This window comes from Crocodylus porosus, unplaced genomic scaffold, assembly GCF_001723895.1.
Source record: "Crocodylus porosus isolate Cpor-Errol unplaced genomic scaffold, CroPor_comp1, whole genome shotgun sequence".
NCBI classification, from domain to species: Eukaryota; Metazoa; Chordata; order Crocodylia; family Crocodylidae; genus Crocodylus; species Crocodylus porosus.
In genome coordinates this window covers 26,120,755-26,141,891 of record NW_017728909.1, presented here as the reverse complement: position 1 = coordinate 26,141,891, position 21,137 = coordinate 26,120,755, and the positions used below count along the sequence as shown (strand labels likewise).

General features: G+C 39.7%; 1 protein-coding gene across 4 annotated transcripts in view; it reads right to left on the bottom strand.

Moving 5' to 3' along the window:
• Nucleotides 1-21,137, bottom strand: part of NIPBL (NIPBL, cohesin loading factor) — a 215,942-nt gene that overhangs the window by 83,666 nt on the left and 111,139 nt on the right. For 3 of the 4 annotated variants that reach the window (XM_019531969.1, XM_019531968.1, XM_019531971.1), the window contains exons 6-9: nucleotides 20,514-20,665; nucleotides 16,985-17,145; nucleotides 13,226-13,319; nucleotides 1,890-2,522 (exon numbers count right to left, since the gene is read on the bottom strand). In XM_019531969.1, the coding sequence (XP_019387514.1) occupies nucleotides 1,890-2,522; nucleotides 13,226-13,319; nucleotides 16,985-17,145; nucleotides 20,514-20,665 (1,040 nt within the window). The remainder of the gene's footprint in view (nucleotides 1-1,889; nucleotides 2,523-13,225; nucleotides 13,320-16,984; nucleotides 17,146-20,513; nucleotides 20,666-21,137) is intronic. The other variant, XM_019531970.1, reaches the window with a different exon arrangement.

Genomic DNA, 21,137 nt, shown 5'->3' with positions numbered 1-21,137 from the left:
CTATCTTGGCAACACGATACAAGTGCTAACAGAAGCCTTCACATTTTTGCTTACAGTCAAACAAAACCAGAAGGGGGAAATTAGAGCCAAGAACTAGGGAAACACAAGTAATGCCACAACACCTTCGGAATATGGCATACAAGCTTTCATGAAACTTCATTAACAGTTAAAACTATCAACCGCAACAATGCTACATTTACACAAAAACAAAACTATTTACAAAAATCTACAGTACAGGGAGCAAAGTGCTCTCTAAGATAGTTCAGCACCCACAGTGATCTACAAGGAAGAAGCAATGGAGTGGCGCAGTCCACTTCTATAACCTTGTTCTGAATGTTTGGGAGCTGCTGAAGAGTGTTTTGCAACCCCAAAAGACACTGCTTTTCTAGATGGTTCTCAGCTAAAGGCATGGTGGGCACATCCCAAGAGTGGGAATCTCCCTATGGAAGCAATTCATGAAGAAATAAAGGTTAGGAGATAAATTGAAAATCCTAAAAAAATCAAGATAAAATTAGTAGAAAAGGTATACCAACTCAGCCATTCAGAAAAGTATTTTCTTAAATAAATAAAGGTTATTAAAATTAAGATGGAGATCCTTGAGAAGAGCACACATTTTTCACCACATGCTGGTCATCAGCATTAATATATAAAAATAAATAAATAATGTAATCACCAAATAAAAACAGATTTCATTAATTTCATTTCTGAGATTAAAAAAACCTGGGATCAACTAATAAAACAGATTAGATGCATGTATGAACATTCTTGCTTAAAAGAAACGTTGCTTAAATACAGGGAAAAGTTGTGCTCTCTCAGTAGGTGGTTAAGATGGCATTTGATAAAAATTAAATTTGTTCCAACGAAAAAAAAAAGGAGCAGCCAATCCAAATGCTGCTTAATTTCGGTCCAGTTGTGCCTGTATTTCAGAGTCAGAAATTGCCATGTTCGCTTCAGGAAGGCTTTCCCCTGAAGTCTAGCACTAGACTTTAAAAAGAACTGTCTTCAGAAGTTAAAAAGATACCATACAGACTGTCTTTTAGCAAAATTTAGGATTAGTTAGTCTTATCTAATATGCACACACAAATTATTTTGAATTTCAAGATGTGGGATTTCATTTTACTACGTTGATTTTGTAATAGAAATTTGAAATAAGAAGATGTAATCAATGCCAGCGATAAGGACAGTTTCTAAATAAAGACTGGAAAGGAAACTCATCAAGACTAGTCTGGCCTCTGATATGGAACACTAAAATATAACAAACTACTGTATAATATATTTCTGTGGAATGTGTAATCCCACATAAACATAGATGTTCATCTAATCAAATATCCAAGACACTATAGAAGTATTTATTATTCAGTCATACCATGTCCTTAAAAAAAAAAAAAAAAAAAAAAATACTATTCTGGTCTAATATATCTTTGACATCCAAAGTTTGGTGACTGAAACAGAAATGATATAAAAGAAGTTCTACTGTAATTTGAAGACAAAAGTTATATACCTGGATAGTTATCTAGTAGGCAAGAGAAGTAATCCTTTCATTTTTAGAACTAATCAATTATCTAATGTATAATACAAAATTTGATTCAGTGTCATCTTGTGGTCTCACCAAAATTCTAGTAACATCATAGGCACCATCAACTATATTGTGATCTAATATAATAGTTCCTCCAAACGAGGAAAAATTGAATTTTATTTCTTAACCGGGAAGCTGGGAATGGACCCAAAATAATCTACAGCTGGACTCTCCATGTTTTTAGGATTCCAAATAAAGTGATACCACGCATTAAACAGAGACCCAGTATAAAAACCTATATTGAATAAAATAGAATTGAACTGTGTGACGATGTGAGATGAATATAGAGTGTACACACACACAATCCTTTTACCTTTATCTTGCACTTCTTTTGAAAATCGCTCCCTTTCAATGGCTGATTCACGTTCTATCCGTTCAATTTCAGCCAATGCATCCAATTCTACTTCATCATATGGCGTAATAGTTCCTTGCTGTGAAACCGGTTGCTGTGTCTGTACCACAGGAGTTTGAGGTTGTTTTGCAGCAACTGAAGTGTTCTGTTGTAAAACAGGCACTTGTTGTGCCTGAAGAAATGCTGTCTGTTCATGCTGTGGTAAACACTGAGCAGCATTTAGCGGGCGGTTAACATCCTGTGGAGTAATGGGTGTTTTAGAAGTCTGTCCTGGGTACTGCACATTAAAAGGAATATCACCCTCTGACACACTGCTGTTTTCCAAACCAGAAAGCATATCATCCTGCTGGTCCATATCCGAAGATCTTACACGAGAGAGTCTTAACGTAAGTTTAGTGGAGTCCTTGGAAGGAGAACTAATGATATCATACATTGCAGCTTTTTCAGTCTGGTCTTTTTCATCCTTGCCTAACTTCATTTTCTTTTGTTTCTTTTGCTTTCTTTCTGGAGAATCTAACAATATGTCTGGGGGTACATCTCTAGGTGATGAATAAGGTGGAGGCTGAGACTGTAGGATTAAAGGTGGTCTTGATCCTAGAATAATAATTTAAAAAAACTGAACAGTTATGTTGTTTCATGTTTTTATATAAAAACACACTAAATATAACCTATATCATTTAGAATGTGTACTTTACAAAATATTTGTGCTTATAAAGAGTCTAAAAAAAGGGATTTCTGAAACACATCATTCTCAAGCCAGATGTAATTCAGATAAATTGCAGCAAAAGATGCCCATATCTCCTAACAATTTATTTTAGTAATCCACATCAAGTGGGGAAGGCATCAATCCAAGTATGTGGTCAAAATATCTGATATGGTGCCTACGTGTTCACAGCATTAGAGACTGAGGCTAATAAAAAGTAGATGTGCAACAGAAGAGGAGATTGAAGGCTTTTTAAATCCTCAGAAATGTTCAGTGATGAAGACTTAATGATGATCAGTAGACAGGCACTAGTTATATAGCTGTGCATTTTTAAATGCAATAAATTGAAATGAAAACACATAAATGAGTCACACCAGCCAGAGTTCTCCTTACTTAATGTTTTTGAAAAGATGAAATTAGGAAGCTTTTCATATGCAAAGGGAAAGTGGCCCTGCCTTTCTCTCTCGCTAAATGAAGCAATTTCTTTTGCAACCTTCTTATCTTAGATTGGTTGACCTCAGCACTCCTCCAACCCCAATTACACTTCTCATTTGACAATTAATGGAAACAATGTTTTCTGTCCACAAGTGACCAAAGGTATTTTTGTGTTATTACAGCTCCTCCTCCATTCTTTTTTCTTCCTTCTCACAAGTTAATTTTTTTTGTTTTAAAAAGTGCTCCTCCCAAAGCCTTAAAAACCTCTACAGATCTCCAAAAAGGACCTTAAGTGGACATCACAAATTAAAAATCTCTTTCAAATCCCATAAGTTCCATTAATCTTCTGCAACACTAAAAAGCCTAGTAGAACAGGTAAGGTTTGCACCATCTCACAGAAGTCAACAATTCTGAACTCATGGTTCCAAAGTTAAAATATCCTGTTTCCAGGCTATTCCAGTGGACTGTTGGCTTAAGTTTAGACAGTATTGCGATGGTATTCTGACACCACTTGGAAAGGCAGAGTATTCCAACCATTTGGATGTTTCCTGGAAAACATCTTGAACTGCGCTCAGAAAATAAATGGAAGTCAGTCCTTCAGCATGCAAGCTGACAGCTTTATTCAGTAGCTGAAGTTTCAGACTGCTCTGCTGACTAACCTCAAAGACAGCATCCTGCAATTATACCAACCGAAACATGATAAAAGGAGGGTTAGCGCAGCAAAGTCAACATTCAAATATAAGTGCTTCTCTTACCAACAGCTTCTCCTCCTTCCTCCAGGCCTTTATGCTTTAGTCTCTCCAATGTAGTTGATCCTTACACTGAATCTGGCATAAATTGGATTTATCATATTTGAAATATATTTCCCCCATTTCCTGATCATGACTGACAATTTAATATTGTCATTCAAGCCTACAATCTTGGGATTAACTTTGATGCTTTCTTTTTCCTCTCTCCATGTCCAAACTCATAAAATCTTTCCAATTCATTTCCTAGCATATTTCAAATTTGACCCTCTCCCCCAAAGCCAAAGTCAACCCCCAAAGCCAAAGTCCTTGTTTATACCATGAATATCTTGTTCTGTTTTCAATCACATAATTCCTGAAACTCTTGATATTGTCTCTTGACCTAAAAACCTCAGAATTTACAAAAAATTAGCTTGCTACTATGTACAGTATAAAGTAGGGATGGAAATATTAGTTTAAAAATGTGTTTAACTTCATCTAATTGCATCAGTTAAATGGTTAACTAATAACACAGCAGCTCAGACACAGCTGCTGCTGGAACCTGTGTCTGGGGCCCTTTGACAGGGTTGGGAGTAGGGATGGTGGCAAGCCCAGCCAGACAATGCAGCCCATGTGAAGTCTGGAGCTGAGAGGGAGGGAGCACTTGTGAAGAGTCATTAGGTTACCTGCTGTTTCCCCTTAGGCTATGGGTAGGGACCTACCAAAATCATGATTTCACCCGTGTTGAGGAAAATATAAAATCTGAAATCTGTGGCCAAAAAAAGAAAGAAAAAGAAAACTTACTCAGAATAAAATGCTGGCTGCAATCCAGCTGTCCAGCCTACAGTGTGTGTGTGCGCGCATGTGTGCGCGGCGTGTGGGGGGGGGGGGGCTGCCGGCACACAAGGGAGCCCGAGACAGCTGCCACGCATGCCACTCACCACTAACTGGTTGAGAGGGCAGCCCCACCACTCTCCAATAACCAGTAGTAAGGGGCAGGGCTGCATGACGGACAGCCCTCACAACCAATAAGTGATGAGGGGTGGAACCATATGACAGACAACCCACACAGCCAATCAGCAGCGAGAGGCGGTGCCAACAGGGCTCCTTGGCCAGAGGCATGGGGGGGCCCTCCCAAGCATGATGAACCCTCGAAATCTGCCAGCAAAATCAGTCGGCTGCCTCCTTGAGGTAGCCCCAGCTTTGGGTACTAGTCCCCTTCACTGCTTTCCCCACACCACCTTCTGGTTCCCATCCTCTCCCTTCCCTGCCAGACTGTGCCCACCCTGAGCTAAACAATAACCAGTAAGATAGCCAATCGTCAACTGACTTACTGGTTAAACAACTAATCGTTTAACCTTTCACATTCCTAGGAGAAAGTTTGCTGCCTATTGATTTGCTTTCTGGTAATGACCTTGCCTCTAATTAGACACATGGGCTGCTTGCAGACGTTAAAAAGAACAAACAAACCACACTTTATCAGAAGCAGCAGCAAGTTACTTCGATTTGGCTCTGCAGCATATGTATAGATCAGACAGCTTCAGCGGGGCTTTTTGGCACTTGCAGCTAAAGCTGATGGAATCAGCTTTCGCTAAAAGCACTGAAAAGCCTGCTGAATCACCCAGTCTTTACAGATGCCAGGCAAGCCAGGTCCAACTAAGGCTCTGCCTCTTCTGAGCATGTGCTGGGCTCAGCGTGGAAATGCAATGTGCTTAAAGTGCCATAGCCATGGAGTCTCCTTCTCTTTCTGAAAATACCACAGGATACTGAAACTTGCCCAGGGGACTCATACCCACCCCCCAACCTTACATTCTGGCTCCAAATGAGCAGTCTCTAAGCTAAACTGGAATGCTCAGTTCTTATACTTTATTCAATGATATTAACATGATTCCCCACTGCCCTGAACTTTATGTAAGCCATTATACCAGTACAAAGCAAGTGTAACAGTACTTCCCTGATCTGGTAGCATTTTAAATTTTGCTACAGAAAAAGGAAATAACTACACAAGGTGCCAAGTAGTAGAGAATCAGGGTCTTTCTATTCAGGAGTAGCCTGAAGAGTGCAAGGATTTCTCAGGCCAAGAGACTTGAGAGACAAAATCATTCCTACGAAGAAAATACTTGGTTTCAAAATTCTGTATCCTGCTCACTCCACACACATTTGGAATACTGCAAGTAATAAGGGAAAGTAGTAGGATGGGAGATATGAAAAATGAACAAAGTTTGCCTTTTCTGTAAAGTAGCATAAACAAAATTATTTTGGGGACCATACTAGGCAGCATCTTCTTGCTACAAGACATTTCTGCAATAGTTGTAGTTTTAGTGTTTTATAAAGCAGTTAACAAAAAATAGGCAGATTCACAGATTTTCTTTGTGCTGAACAATTAACTGTCTACCACACTGCCATAACTGAGCTGATCCCTTCCATAATGGTTTATTCTCAGCTATACAGACCTGACAATACAGGGCTTCAAGCTGTTGGCTATGAATGTTTTAGAAACTGTTAAACCCAGACATTTTGGGTAAGAAGAAATAAAAAAGACATGCAGTTCCTTGAACTGATCATTTTTTCAAGATACGTTTTAACCATTATTTTCACATGAATCATGTGTTCCAAGACGTTTCAAGTGTGCAAGCATTAGTAAAAATAATTACTTGTAACATATGGAAGGATGTATTAAACTTTAGAATAACTTTGGACTATAAACAGATTCACAGATTCTGATTCATAAACAGCAATATTTTCTGATACAAGAAATAGTAAGGCTCATGTCCTCTTAAAAGACAGTTTTCCAGAAACTTTTCTTGCTAATGGAATGAGACCAGGATGAATATTTTAATGGAAAAGAAATATAGGGAAGTAGATGCCAACTGTCTGAATGAACTGGTCAAAATCCCAGGTAGGAAATATAAGACTTGGGCTGAGACAAGATTGTTGCTATTATGAATCCTGATACCACAAGGTATGGGTATGTCCAAGTTAAAAATAATTGGTTCTAGCACAAAAATATGCAACACTTGTAGACAGATACTACTTTCAAGTCTGGGCCATCCTGTAAGAAATTGAGAGAATGGGAAGGCCACTATATCTTAGTACCAGTAAAACTATTTTGTCCAAAGTTCAAGCCAAGAAGGCTTTTGTGTGAATACAAGAACATTCACATTATATTGGAAAGAGTGTCCCCGCCATTTCAATTATTGAGCAACATGCCCTAAGCTTTTAAACTCAGATAACCCAAAATATGATGCAGAGGCAGGTACTAGGCCTGTAAGAAGTAGCTAGTATTTACTTCAGCTTTGGATTTGGCTGATTCCAGGGACAGTGAATCAAATCACTGATCCAAATTGATTCGGCCAAATCTGATTTGGTGGCAGCAGCAGAATCTCCAAATCACACAGGCCCTATCTCCCATTCACTCTCCCAGCCCCAGAAGTGCCTGCCCCAGCTCCTGGCACTTTGAAGGAAAAAAAAAGCCCTAACTCACCAGGTGCTGCCAGGTGGGGAGGATCCTTCCTCTCCCCCACCACATGGGGGGATCTGTCATGAGCTCCTCAGTGTCCCAGCCCCACCAATGGATGCTCTGCCCACCCCAACTCTGGCCCTTTAAGGAATAAAAACTAAATAAAACTCAGACCTACCAGTTCCTGCTCAGCAGGGGGCAAACCCCATTGCCCAGCACTACGTGGGGGGCTCTTCCAGGAGCCCCCCAAAGCCCTGAGGTCAGTGCAGGAGCTGGCAAGTCCAGGGTTTTTTTTGTTTTTGTTTTTCTTCTTCTTCTTAAAGGGCTGGAGCTGGGGTGGGGCAGCCATGGGGGAGGGGGCTGGGAAAGTGGGTAGGGGCTGGTGACAGAGCCCCCCCATGCAGTGTGGGGCAGTGGGGAACAAAGGGGATCAACAATGGGGACTCGATGATCTCCCGAGGTCCCTTCCAGCCCTGATGTCTATGAAATCACCCCCAGCCTGGCAGCACCCAGTAAGTGGGGGCTTTTTTTTTTAAAGCATCAGGAACTGGGGCCAGGCAGAGCAGCCATGGGAGATGGGGGGCACTGGAGGAGCAGGCATGGGATGGGGGCCTGCTGGGGGTCCCTTCATGGTCCCCTCCCCCCTCCTCCAGCCTTCCCTCCCCTGTCCCCTATTTAGCAGCTGAGTCCAGGTCCAGCTTCCTGCTGGAGCAGGAAGGTACTGCCTGAAAAACCGCCAAAACTCTCTGAATCTTTTCTGAATCGATTCAGAGAGCTTCAAATCAATTCAGACCTTTTAACTGCTTCTCTGTTTTGATTTGTATCTCCTCCAAACTGAATCAGCACCTGAAGCTTCGCACAGCCCTAGCAGGTACCATCACAGGAGATACTGTCTACTGAAAAGATTGAAGGAAGGCTTGCGCAATGTATCCTCATTCTTTGAGTACAACTGCCTTCCTGTCAAGTTCGGGGTAAGGATGGCAATCATGGCCTCCTTTTATCATAGTCACTACTCCTTGCAATATGGAGAAGAAGGGATTGAGGGTGGGAGAAATTTTAGAAAAAATGAGTTCACAGTTTATAAACAACTTTTTCCTGTTATATCTGCTCCACTTCCCATTTATGATTTTTTATATTACAGCTGAATGTGAACATGAACCACCGAATAGTGGCTTAGCTAATTTGCTCCAGACACTAGTTTGTCTACCTCAAGTTTCAAGAACTATGTTTGTGGTCTGCCTGTTGATTCAGAAGGCTTTTGTGTTCAGTACCACTTTTCTGTCAATCATCTAAACAGGGACCAAGTGAGCTTCTGCCCAGGAGATAATAAACATACTTTTCACATTTAGACTTAAATTTCTTGTTGCTACCCCTTAATACATCATAGCTGTCATTTTCTAACTGAACTCCAATACATTCTTTTCTCAAAATGATCTTGGGAATAATTATGCTGATTATTTATCACTAAGTTGATGTTCTAAAGTCTGGCTTGGTCATATTGTCTTTGTTGTGAAACACTAGGCTTGTCCATTTCAAAATCCTGAAAAACATTAATTTAGGATTCAGATTTGTGCAGAGATGATCCTATCTTTACGCTGGTTTCCTGTTTCCATCAACAGAAATAATGGATCACTCTGATGATATCGTCACTGTTTTGCATCTCTTGTTGGAATTTGTTCCCAGCTCCTAAGAGGAATTCTTGAAACACTCTCTCATGCTGTGTTGCCCAGAGTATTCCCTATGCCTAGAAACCAGAAGACCACTTCAAACAGATGAAGATGGATCAGTAATACTTGTTCATTCATCCTGTAGCATGTCAGATCAACACCAGGAGCTTGTCAACATTTTTCTGTATTTGAAAGAATCTTGACTCTGTATCTGTCTTGACTCATAGTGAAATGATCTTCCAAAAAGTTTTCAGGAAATTTTTTCTTTAAGTAGATTACAAACTTATGTGCCTGAAGCAAGCACATGTTGGTCTGTTTTGCTTGCTGACAGATCCCTAGGGATTAGAGACTCAGGAGTAAATTGTCTTAGCATGGGTATACATGGATCCTTAGGCTTCATGGCTAGGCTGTTAGGAATTCCAAAACTTTCTTGAAGAGAGAGAGGTGATAGTCATAGCACAGGAAATATTTTGTATAAGTAATGGTAATTTTTAAAGGCAAAGCAGAGAAATTCATGATAAAAAGGAGCTGAATGATATTTTCAAATAAACCAGGTCCATCAATGTCAGAAGATCTGAAGAGATTTACTGTAATGGAAGTTAAAAACTCCATTTGGAATTTTATTTTTAAACTACCCAGTTTAATATCTCCACATCTCAGACAGCCAGAGATTTTTAGATGTTTCTTTTTATTATTATATAAGTGAAGCAAATGCTAAAATTGTTCTTATGGCGATAGGCAGATTTTATTGACCGTAGCTTGTAGAATATAATTTCCTTCAGAATGCACTAATGCTTCCCACTAAATAAATTATTAGGGAAAAGGAAGAAACAAGATAAGGAAAGAGACAGGAGGAGAACAAACTCTGTTTTGCTTACTGATATATCTGTTCTCCATCATCGCTCACAATGTTCTATAGTGAACACCACTGCCCTCCGCAGGAATTCACATGTGAGGAAAAAATCCTGTCCTGCTCCTCTGACTCACAGCAGTTATATTCAAAAGACTCTTTGTGGAAAGGGCTACAATTGTGTCAGAGGTCAGGATCAAGAATATATTCTTTCTTAAAACCTTTTCTGGGAGAGAGAGACATATAGTAAGACGATGCGACTGTTCTGTTTTGGGGTTTAGTCCACAGAAGAAATGTATCATGAGTTCTGACCTGTCTTAAATGCCAATAAAAATGCTTGAAGATAGTATAAAGGAATATTCCCTGCAGTCAACAACTTGAAAACATGCTCATTTGTAAACCCTTGAAATCTCCAGATGAAATGTTCTACATAAAACAGCTGCGTATTACAATTATGACTCTTGTTTTATGAATATCCTCGGGTAATACCTTGGAATTTTTCCCTTTAAAGACAGAGTTTTGAGAGAGGTTTTTCAACATAATCTGAAAGGTCATTAGCTCATAAGAGCAGGCTGGTTAAAAAAATTTGGTGGTGACCTTTGAAAAGGTGTACTCAGAGGTTTCACAGCTGATATAAAGGACAGGCACATGTAAGTTTGACAAGTCATAGAGAGACTCTGAGCCCCTGTCTCTTGGTAGAGTGACCAGAGACTAGGAACAACTGTAGCAGTGTTCCCCACATTAAACAGCTCCAGAAAACATCCCTTACTAAATGGAACATATGTGTTTGACACTGCCATTCTAGGTAGGAGTAGAAGAAATGGAGAAAACCAGATGAGTAATCCTACTTGGAATACTGTCTGTTTAATGAATGAAAGGAAAATACTTTTTACCACTGCTTCAAAATTTAAAAAGTAGGAAAGTTAACAGGTAAAAGCAGCTTCATTTGTCTGGTTGGAGAAAGAATCTAAACCAAAACCAGAAAAATTATGAAAAAGTCATAGGCCCTCATGGACAAATGAGAACTACCTCTGGTATTTGTGGTATGAGATATGCTTCCAAACATATCTTAACAAAAAAAAAAAATTAATCCATTGGATTAAGTGGAAAACACAATCAAAAGAGCAGATATAACTTATTTCTTTTATACATCTCCCCCAGCCTACAAATGTTACTTTTGTACATCCATCATGTTAAGTTTTATCATAACTAAACATTGAACACCAGCTCCAGTGAAGTATACAGAGTTCAGTGTTATCTCCAAGTCAAAACTACAAAAATTAACACTACATATTTTTCTGTATGGTTTTACACATCCTGGACCAAAGGCTGCAAAGCTGTAAACCTTAAACCTACAGCCCAGGTTCAATGAATAGACGAATGGATTACCAAGATTTTTATAAACTTTTTAGCAGACTTAGGTTGAGTAGGAACACATAGCTTAAGAGATGAAGGATGGCCCAGAATCACAGAGGCAGCTACTGATTTGTGAGTGCCATGAGTAATTGCTGTTCTGCCACAGACTTCCTCTGGCCATGGAAAGTCACTTTGGCTCCTTCAAAAGCAACAGGAGTTAGATGTCTAAATGATTCTGAGGAACTGGGACTAATTCCTCAGTTCCTCATGTACAAAATGGTGATAGTACTGCTGCCCTGCCCCACAAAGGTGTTATGAACATAAATATACAAAGTCTGTGTGGTGCTCACAGAATAGTGATGGGAAATTAACATCTAAGAATTTTTTGCCATTGAGTACCTCTCATGTCTGGGCTGATGCCTACATGCCTGATGCTACTTTTTTTTTCAGTCCTCTAAAGCAAAACTACAGTTTATTGAGGAAACAACATTCTCTAACTCTGCTAAAGTTTGACCCATTAAAATGTTGTCATGTAAATATAAAATCAAAAAACTTAAATGTGAAATTCAATGTTCACTCATCACTAGATTTGTCAATCAGTTTTCATATTACACCCAGCCAAAAACAGAGGGTTGGGATTGTGAGGGTCCAAGTAATACTGTAATTATTTTTTCCCTTGTCCTTAAGTTTAGCTAAAAGGCAGAGAGCAAGAAAGCACAAGAAAAAGCAAGAGCAGCATTTGGCAAGACTCTCAGTATTAAGACTTGGTGTCTCAATCAAGGCTTAAAATCATAACTACTTAAAAATGCCCTCCACCAGTTACTAAGTATTTTCTATCTAAACTTTATCAACCAAGAGAGGGATGGATCCAATATACAGGTACAATCCAGAAGGTCTGCCAGTACTTCCACAACAATAAAAAATTACAACTGATTAAAACAAGTCACTGTATGATTCTACCTTAAACGTTCAACAGGAAGAAATTTCATCAACTAAGTTATTTGAAAATTCTTGGCATGTGACAACTGTTTCTGTAGTGAGGTCTCCTGGAACCACTAGACTTAACTAACAGTAACAGCTCTGCTGATAGGGACTCTGCATTTCTTAAAGGCACCAATCTTTGCCACCTAGCACAAGGTTTTATAAATTCTTTATGCTGCAGCTTCTACAAGGCCACAAACAACTCATGCACTGAAGGCCTCTCTCTCCTCCACCTTTACTTGTCCCAAGACACCTGTATATCACAATGAACTGGAAAAATCATTTTAGCAAATGTCTGGATCCCTTCTCTGTTCCACCCTTTGCGCTCTCTCAACATCCTACCTGTTCTACATGGCAAATAATTAAACATGCTTTATGCTATACTAATTCTCAAGCAGAAGAAACCATTTTTGCTCTGTCCAGACACATTGTACACAAAAATATGAACAATTTGACATCATCCTCCACTCTTCACCAAAACTGTGTATTCCACTTCTCATTTCTTAGTTAATTACTGTTATAAAATCAAAGACAGAGATGTACATTTTGGATTTTGGTATAAAGAATTATTTTTGAAGGGTGGAGCTTTTTTTTTTTTTTCCCACTGAAATTTCCTTTTACTCCTATCAGATAATGTGTTTAAACCTCATCCACACTAGAGATTAAACAGTTTTAGTCAACATAATATTACGTTACGTAAACACAGTTTGTTAGATTGTAATTGATACAATAACTATCCTTTGCTATGACATTTTTGTGCAGACTAAAATCTCAACATATGCAGTGCTTTCCAATTGTGTCAAACAGAACAAATAAGACTGTTAGAATACATCTTAATCTACAGTGTGGAAGGGGTTTAGAATCCTGATATCCTAAAGATATAGTAGTATTTTAAAATACCTTAGGTCAAATTTTGGACATCCACAGATTTCCAGTTAACAGGGGATCAAAATAAATTCTTAATTAAAAATATCATTACATATGTCTAAATTCTTTGGTTTTACCTGAACGCAGAATACTAATTAGATCAAATTACGTAGCTTTAAGTCATCTGTTCTTTATAACTATGAAAAATAAGAGCTAAATATATACATTCAATGTGTTTTAACTGTAAGAGTACCTTTAGGGGTTCCATCACTTCCAGCTGGAGAGCATACCGACTGTGGTGATCTTAAAGAAAATGATGCAGCATTTCTTATGGAAGGATCACCATCCTAAAAAACAGTGATGGTAATGTATATTACAAGCAAGAACACTAGCTTAAAAAGACCTGCAATAAATACAATACTGAAAAGTGGATCAGAGGACAATTACTAGTACAGAATTTAAATATATAAGGCTACTTGCAATTGAGGCCATTCCAGAGAGAATATTTTGAAATGAAATCAAGAGTGCTAATAAAAACCTATAACTAGAGCATGCAAATAATAAATAAAAATGTATTCCTAACTTCACAAACCAATATAATATTGTTCAATTAATAGTGTTCCATAAATCAACATGTTCCATGAAAACTTTTGGTAGCTTTCCTGGTAATACAAATACCCATTAACCAGATATACAGAAATTGCCAATACAATTTTAAGTTGTGTAAACAAACATGACATTAAATTTGACTTTCATATTTTTCACACACTACCTTTAAATAGGGGAAAAAAAGACTTCATTCAGTTTCTCATTTAACTTTTTTCTTTATGTTTGTTTCATTCATGAAAAATAGTAGAGCCCTCTGCTGGACAAAAGAATGCATATATACACAGGTTTATTACTAGAATACTGCGTGAATTTCTACAGTGCAACAACCTTAATTTATTTTTATTTTTTCCAAGTACAGGAAAGAAAAAGCACACTTGTGTTTTCAAAAAAAGTACCCGCATTAAAAAAAACAACAACTTTTTGGCTTTTATTTCTATAAATACCCTCACTTTGAGAAAGGATCATTCTTTTAAACAGTGAAGTTAAACTCAAATAAGAAAAAAAATTAGCGAAGAGGGTTAAAAGTCGGTCTAGTCGCTGGTCTAACTAACTGTATTACCAGTTATCTAAAAGGCATCACGCTGCCTTTTTCTTAATATTTTTCATTCTCTTAATATTTGGATTTCCTTCTTTCCATTTTTTCCAACATACATTGTGCTTTGTAGCTTTGACACAACCAGTGTTGATTATTTGGCTTAATTTTAAGTCGCAATGAAATCAGTAGTCTACATACTGAAACATATCACGTTAATCCTTCTAGAGTATGAATATTTAATTCTGGAAAATTCGGAAAACTGTCCAATCAAACGTGACACTTGAAAAGCAACTTTAGGCATGTACCTAATCCAGACAAGTACTAAGTGTCTTACTGGAAAGGGGCCTTAAATATGAATATATGTGAAGCATGCACTTCAAAACTTATAAAATGTTATAATACAAAGTTTTCAAAATTTAGAACTGTCGCTATACCTATTAATTTATTTTTTAAAGCAATTACAACATAAAACTAGGAAAAAGAGCTATAAAATAAACCAGCAATAGCAGGGAAATAGTCTTTAATGAAAGACTCAATCTATCTTGTACATAATTTATACGATGTCGTAATTCTCATTTATGACTGTTCTCATTCCAAGGGTCAAACTGCAATATTATATAAAAATATACTGCCTACACTTTTTTCTCAACCACAAAAATTGCTGAGAATTTTGCACAGATTTTTTTTAAATAATCATCCAGGGAGCCGTGAAGCAGAGAAGGCATCAACACCAAATACATTTTTTCAGACAATAAGTGTAAAAACAGGACATTCTAATTAAGAAAATCTCTAAAATGTTGACTTTATTGAATTTGATTTTTTTTTTTTTTTAATTTGTAGCTCTTATATTAGGCAAAAATGCAATGATTTTAAAATTGTAACGTATTTTCACTGGGTTTTTTTCTACCTCGGATGTGTCCCAGCAGATTGGAAAATGAGAATAAGCCAGTCTACTGTCTATTTAACTGATTTGGTACTTGTCTGTTTAGTTAGCTGTTTAGTTTATTTCCTTTTCTGGTTAGCATCGCTATCAGGTTCTTATAGCCTAGGACATTTCTCCAATGTTTGGACTATAAATATTGTTAGAGATATTAAATAGCAGCTTTCAATTACCTGAAGAGTGGCTACAAAGAAGAGAGAGCTAGTCTGTTCTCAGTGGTGGCAGATGACAGAACAAGGAGCAATCGTCTCAAGTTGAGGCAAGGGAATTTAAGTTAGATATTAGGAAAAAACCTCTTTCATTATGCGGGTAGTAAAGCACTGGAACAGGATGCCCAGAGAGGCTGCAGAATTTCCATCTGTGGAGGTTTCTAAGACCCAGGTAGACAAAGCCTTGGCTGGTATTATCTAGCTGGAGGTGGTCCTGGCTTTTAGCCAGGCATTGGACTAGATGACCTCCAGAGGTTCCTTTTTAACCCTGATTTTCTATAATTTTTAAATGCCTTTTTTCCCCCAAGATCTTTCTAAAAATTCCATGGAAAATGTCTATTGGTTAATTTTTACAAAAGATTTAATACAGCCAGGAAGTTTTAAAAATAAAGCTTAGCTCTGGAAAATGTATACTTTTTTGGTGTGAAAAAATTGTCACGTTTTATCACTGAGGCAGAGTGATATGATCATCAGCTCCTGCTGTATATTATGCAGGCATTATATTGGCTTTCTACTGTATTTGTGATTTTATGTAAACTGTTATGTAAAAGCTCACTGCTTATTTGTTTGGTGAGCATTTTCAAACAGTGATATTCTGGAAACAGCTGAATTACTGACTGTATGTTTGTGTTCACTGAAGAAAGTGATACAGCTGATTTACTTTCTCAAGGTTTTACTGAATTAACTCTATTCAGGGACTTATCATACACTTCACTGGAGACTACAGAAAGCATCACAAGTGTAGAGCGTGCAACCATGTTCTGCCTACTGACTAGCTAATAAAAACAACAGGTGCCCACTATTGCAAGCTCATAAAACTATGCCCTAAATTTAAGCAACACAGGCTTACTTTGTTCCTGAATATCCCAAGTTAAAATATTGTTCATAATCTGTAGCAGGGAATGTAACACTACTCAAATAACTGATGCTTAAAACAAAACAAAAACTAGAACCTAAGATCATTCCACAAAAGAATGAAATTTAAGAAATTAAATGACAAGTTTGTAAAAAAGAACCTCAGCAAGAAGGTTGAGAAACTGTTGGAAGAATTAAGAGTTCACTTAGTGGAGAATTCATCATCAACATAGGAACTCATCTGGGATAAGTTCAGAGGTCCACTTTCTTCTATAAAGTTTAGCATATTTCAGATTGGTCACTAAAGCAGGAAATTCACTCACTAAGTGAACTGAATTGACCTCAGGAAAATGAGTTTCCATGTAAGAAATTACGCTTATAGTTTCTTACACAAAATCTTGAATAAAAAAGCACCCAACAAAATGTCCATCATTTTTGACAAGACCACTTTACAACCCAAGAAAGCATTTTAATAGACTGTTTCAAATGCATCATGTCCACTAGCAACGGACACAAGGCTTCAGTAATACTGATTTACCTATATAGACTCGCATACTGTTCAAATCACCCAAGTATTTCAGGAAAGGTTGCCTCTAAAATAATCTTCACTTTCCATAAATTTGAAAGAAATGCTGTACAAGTGGTTCCAAGTGAAAGAGTGGTAATTTAAAAAATGTGAAAATTCAGACCTGCTCAATGTATGAAAGCAAAAACTGAAAAATTAAAATGTATTAGCTCCTCTAAGTTTTCTACCTATTCATCAACAGCACAAAGTGCTTGCCTTGGCTTTTAGGGCAGTTACACAAGATAAATATTTTTCAAACATTTGCTTTAATCTAAAGAACTGATATGTATATAACATACATCACTACTTAGTCTGTGCACCATCTGTAGGTAGTCTTCATTTGAGCCATGTCTAGTATTATCAGCATGGTGATTAGCTGAATTGCCAGACAACTGACTTGAAACTTTATTTTCATGTATGTTCCTCATCCCACCTGAGACAATGGGACTCGATACTGAAGCTGAAATAAGAAAAGAAATGAAGATGGATGTTTTAAGTAACTCTTAAAGATACATAAGCGTTAAATATTAAGACCTGTTATTGATAATGTATGCAAGACAAATGGATTGGAACTGAGGTTGGCCATCAGTTGAACTCATCAGTATTCCTTCAGCAACAAGTAGTTGTAACAACTGTAAAATAACATTTACTAGGAATTTTTTAAATTGTACCAGTCACCGATCAATTTTCTTTTTTAAACAGAAGATTGTTTAATTTGCATTTTTTTCCCATAAATTGAACTTGCATTTACAAAGTAGAAGTAAATAAGAGGGTTGATAACAGACAAAATACTTTTGGATCAAAACTGAAAACATTGAACAGTTATAGAAACATTTATTAAAGATTACATTGAACTGGAAAGGAAAAGTGAAGATTTGGAAATATTTCTTAACTGAAATTCAAAGAGTCTAACCTCATATGACCAGATTAAAAGAAAAAAAACAATACCTCTTAAAAGAAAATGTAAACAAGCACTACAATAAATAATACTAACAATAAATTTTAGTTAGTCAACATTATCTTAAGGCAAATTGCTATTTTGGCTGTAATATGAAATGCATGGCAGAGTAAACAAAAAATAAAAATAAACAAGTCCAAAAATATTTTTAAATTGGGCTTTCATCATTAGTGCATTAAATCAAGAAAATGGTCCATTCTAGAGTATCATGGCATAGAATATATTCTCTGATGTTCATCTATACCAGAGGTAGGCGATGTTTTTTGGCTGGAGTGCAGAAAAGCCCCACAATGCCTACCTTGGAAGGTGCCGGAGTGCTGGCATGCCAGATAAACAAAACAAGCGCAGGGAGTACATGGCAGGATGCCCTGCTTGTGGCCTTTGCCTCCCACCCAAAACCCCTGCCGCCCAGCCCAGGCTCCGTGGCTATCAGCAGCTACCCAGAACCTGGACCAGCTGCAGCTGGAAGGCTGCAAACAGCTGCTGCCTCCCAACCCCAGACCCGGCCCTGGGCACCAGGGAGGCAGCAGATACCTGTGATGCTCCCCACTATGCTGCCCTCGCACACACTGTGCTCCCAGCCCTGATGCCCTCCCAAGCGCAGTGTGTGTGACCCAGAGTAGGAGCACACAGAGGGGCTGCACAGGAAAGCTTGCCTGCTGCTGCAAGTTCCGCGCTGCCCAGGTCACACTTCCCCTGTCTGCATGGGGGCAGCATGGGCAAAACACAGGGTTGTGACCCTCACTGCTGCCCCCACCTGCAGGGTAAGTGTGGCCAGGGCAGCAGGGAGCTCGGAACGGCAGGCAGCTTTCTGCACCCCTGCTGTGCCCTGCCACGTGGGGTTTCACACGCTGCTTTGCAGAAGTGACGAAGGCAGCATCACCAGTATCTGCTGCCTCCCTAGAGCCCAGGGCTGGATCTGGGGCTGAGAGACAGCTGGGGCCAGAAGGCAGCAGCTGTTTGTAGCCTTCCAGCTGCAGCCAACCCAGGTTCTGGGTAGCTGCTGACAGTCATGGAGGCCAGGCTGCTTGCAGCAGGGGCTCCATCCTCCAGGCCAGCTGCTGGGAGCAGCCCAGGCTCTACGGCTATCAGCAGCTACTTCGAATCTGGGCCAGCTGCAGGCAAGAGGCTGCAAACAGCTGCTGCCTCCCCTCCCCAGCCCCAGCTGTCTCCCAGCCCCAGGCTCTGGGAAGACGGTAGGTGCCAGCACTGTGCCTGTTGGGACCAGGGCTGTGGGCAGCATGGGGCTGGGGCTGGGGCCCACCGGCAGCGTGGGGCTGAGGATAGGGCCCACCAGCAGCACAGGGCTGGGGCTGCATTTGGGCCGTCACCAGCACCAGGATGGGGGAGACAGCGACACCAGGCTGGGGCTGAGGCCGGAGCCGTACAGGGCTGAGGCCTGAGGTGGTGGTGGTGCCGGCTGGGGCTGGGGCCCGCTGGCAGCACATGACCAGGGCCTTCAGTAGTGCCGAGATGGGGCTGGTTCTGTGCAGGTCCACGTCTGCGGGACCCAGCCCCATCCCAATGCAGTCAATGGCTCTGGCCAGGCAGCGGCACTGTGCTGAGGCTGGCAGTGGTAGTGGTGAGAGCTGGAGCCAGGCCCGCCGGCAGCTGGCACCACCACCACGGCTGGGGCCTGGCCTGGGCCTAGCTGGCTGTCAGGGCAGTCAGAAGAGGCCAGGATGGGGCTGGGGCCTCCACAGGTCCACAGCCCCATCCCCATGCGGGCCCTGACCCAGCAGCAGCACTGGGCTGGGGCCAGCGGCAATGGTGGTGCCAGCTGGGGCTGGGCCAAGGCAGGGCCAGGGACTGCTTGCAGCATGGGACTGGGGCCAGGGCCATTGGGGGTGCCAACAGCCCCCAGCCTGGGGGTGGCACTGGGCCGGGGCGGGTGGTGGTGCCAGGCTGGGTCTGGGGCTCTTACCCAGCTGGGGTCAGTGGCAGCACAAGGCTGTTCCCAGGCAGCCACATGTTGCTTGACCTGGGCATGGCTCTTCCCGCCCCAAGGCGGGAATTAGTTTTTCATCGCTATCACAGGCACATTAAACAACTCTAAATGACATAAATGGCACGAAACTCACAACAATCCCATACTTAAATGCAGTTAAATGCAAATTAGGCTAAGTAATGACAAGTATTTCAAAACTGAGTTTTTGGTTGTAGCCATGTTGGTCTAAGGACATAGGCAGGCAAGGTTCTTTGAGTAGATGTGATATCTTTTATTAGACCAACTGAGTCGTTGGAAAAAAGTTCTTGGCAAGCTTTCAGGCACAGTCACCCTTCTTTAGGCACATGGAGTCTCTGCTGGTCTGAGACTCCAAGGAAGACTCCCTATGCCTGAAGAAGGGCGATTGTCCCCGAAAGCCTGCTAAGAACTTTTCCGCAATGACTCAGTTGGTCTAATAAAAGGCATTACATCTACTCGAAGAACCTTGCCTGCCTAGGTATTTCAAAAGTCTTTTCAGAACAATCTAAGTCACTCAAATGAAGACTTTTTTCTGCTATATTTTAAATAAATCAATCAAACTAGGGTACAAATCCATTTTTGAAAAAAGGCATTCCACTATCTTTGTTAAAGCTATTACACACTTGGTACTGAATCTTTGTTAACGTACAGCTACTCTGCACTATGATGGCTTTGCTAGAATAGCTACACTGCAGCATTTTTCATACCTTATCTATACAGATGTGTCTGCAATATTTTGCAGGATAAACCTGGCTTACCTGCACACAGATCCTACTAACTTTACTCAAGTTTCTTCATGAATAGTGTGGGCAGGATGGGATTTTTTGGAAATAATTAAACATCTGTGAAATATCCATGTAGAGTTAAGAGTTAACAAGACTTCTGCATACAGAGGGACTATTACCTTGTTGCATCTGGGGATGTGGTGTGTAACTTGGAGGATGTGAATATGGCATGTATCCTGCAGGGCTTTGAGGAGCATATGGACTAGGCACTGGGCTGTTCTGTTGTGCCATAAATCTGTTACCAGAGCTTGTCTGTGGTGGCACAAACCGGCTGAAAACAAAATCCAAGAAATTCACGAATTAGAAGACAGAAAAAAAGTGATGTAAGTATTTTAAATACTTTTATAAGCTTAATCATGCAATCCAGTTGAATCAAGCAGCACTTAATAACAACATTTCTGACAATATTATTTGCACATTCTCCATTTCATTTATAACGTAAGCCTTAGACTATTATACCACAATAATCAAAACTAAAAAGGGGATAAAAGCATTAAGTACTTCATATACCTGAAACTAAGCAAGTAGTTGTTCAATTTCCAACCTAGTTATTACAGAAATGTATAAACTTTTGCTAAAATAATTTGTATAATTTCCAAACTTACTAATAGATTATTAAAAGTTCTAAAGGAACTGGCCGAGGTCATTGCAAGTCCCCTGGCACAACTTTATGAGCGCTCGTGGTGCTCTGGTGAGGTACCGGAGGACTGGAAGAGGGCCAACGTGGTCCCCATCTTCAAAAA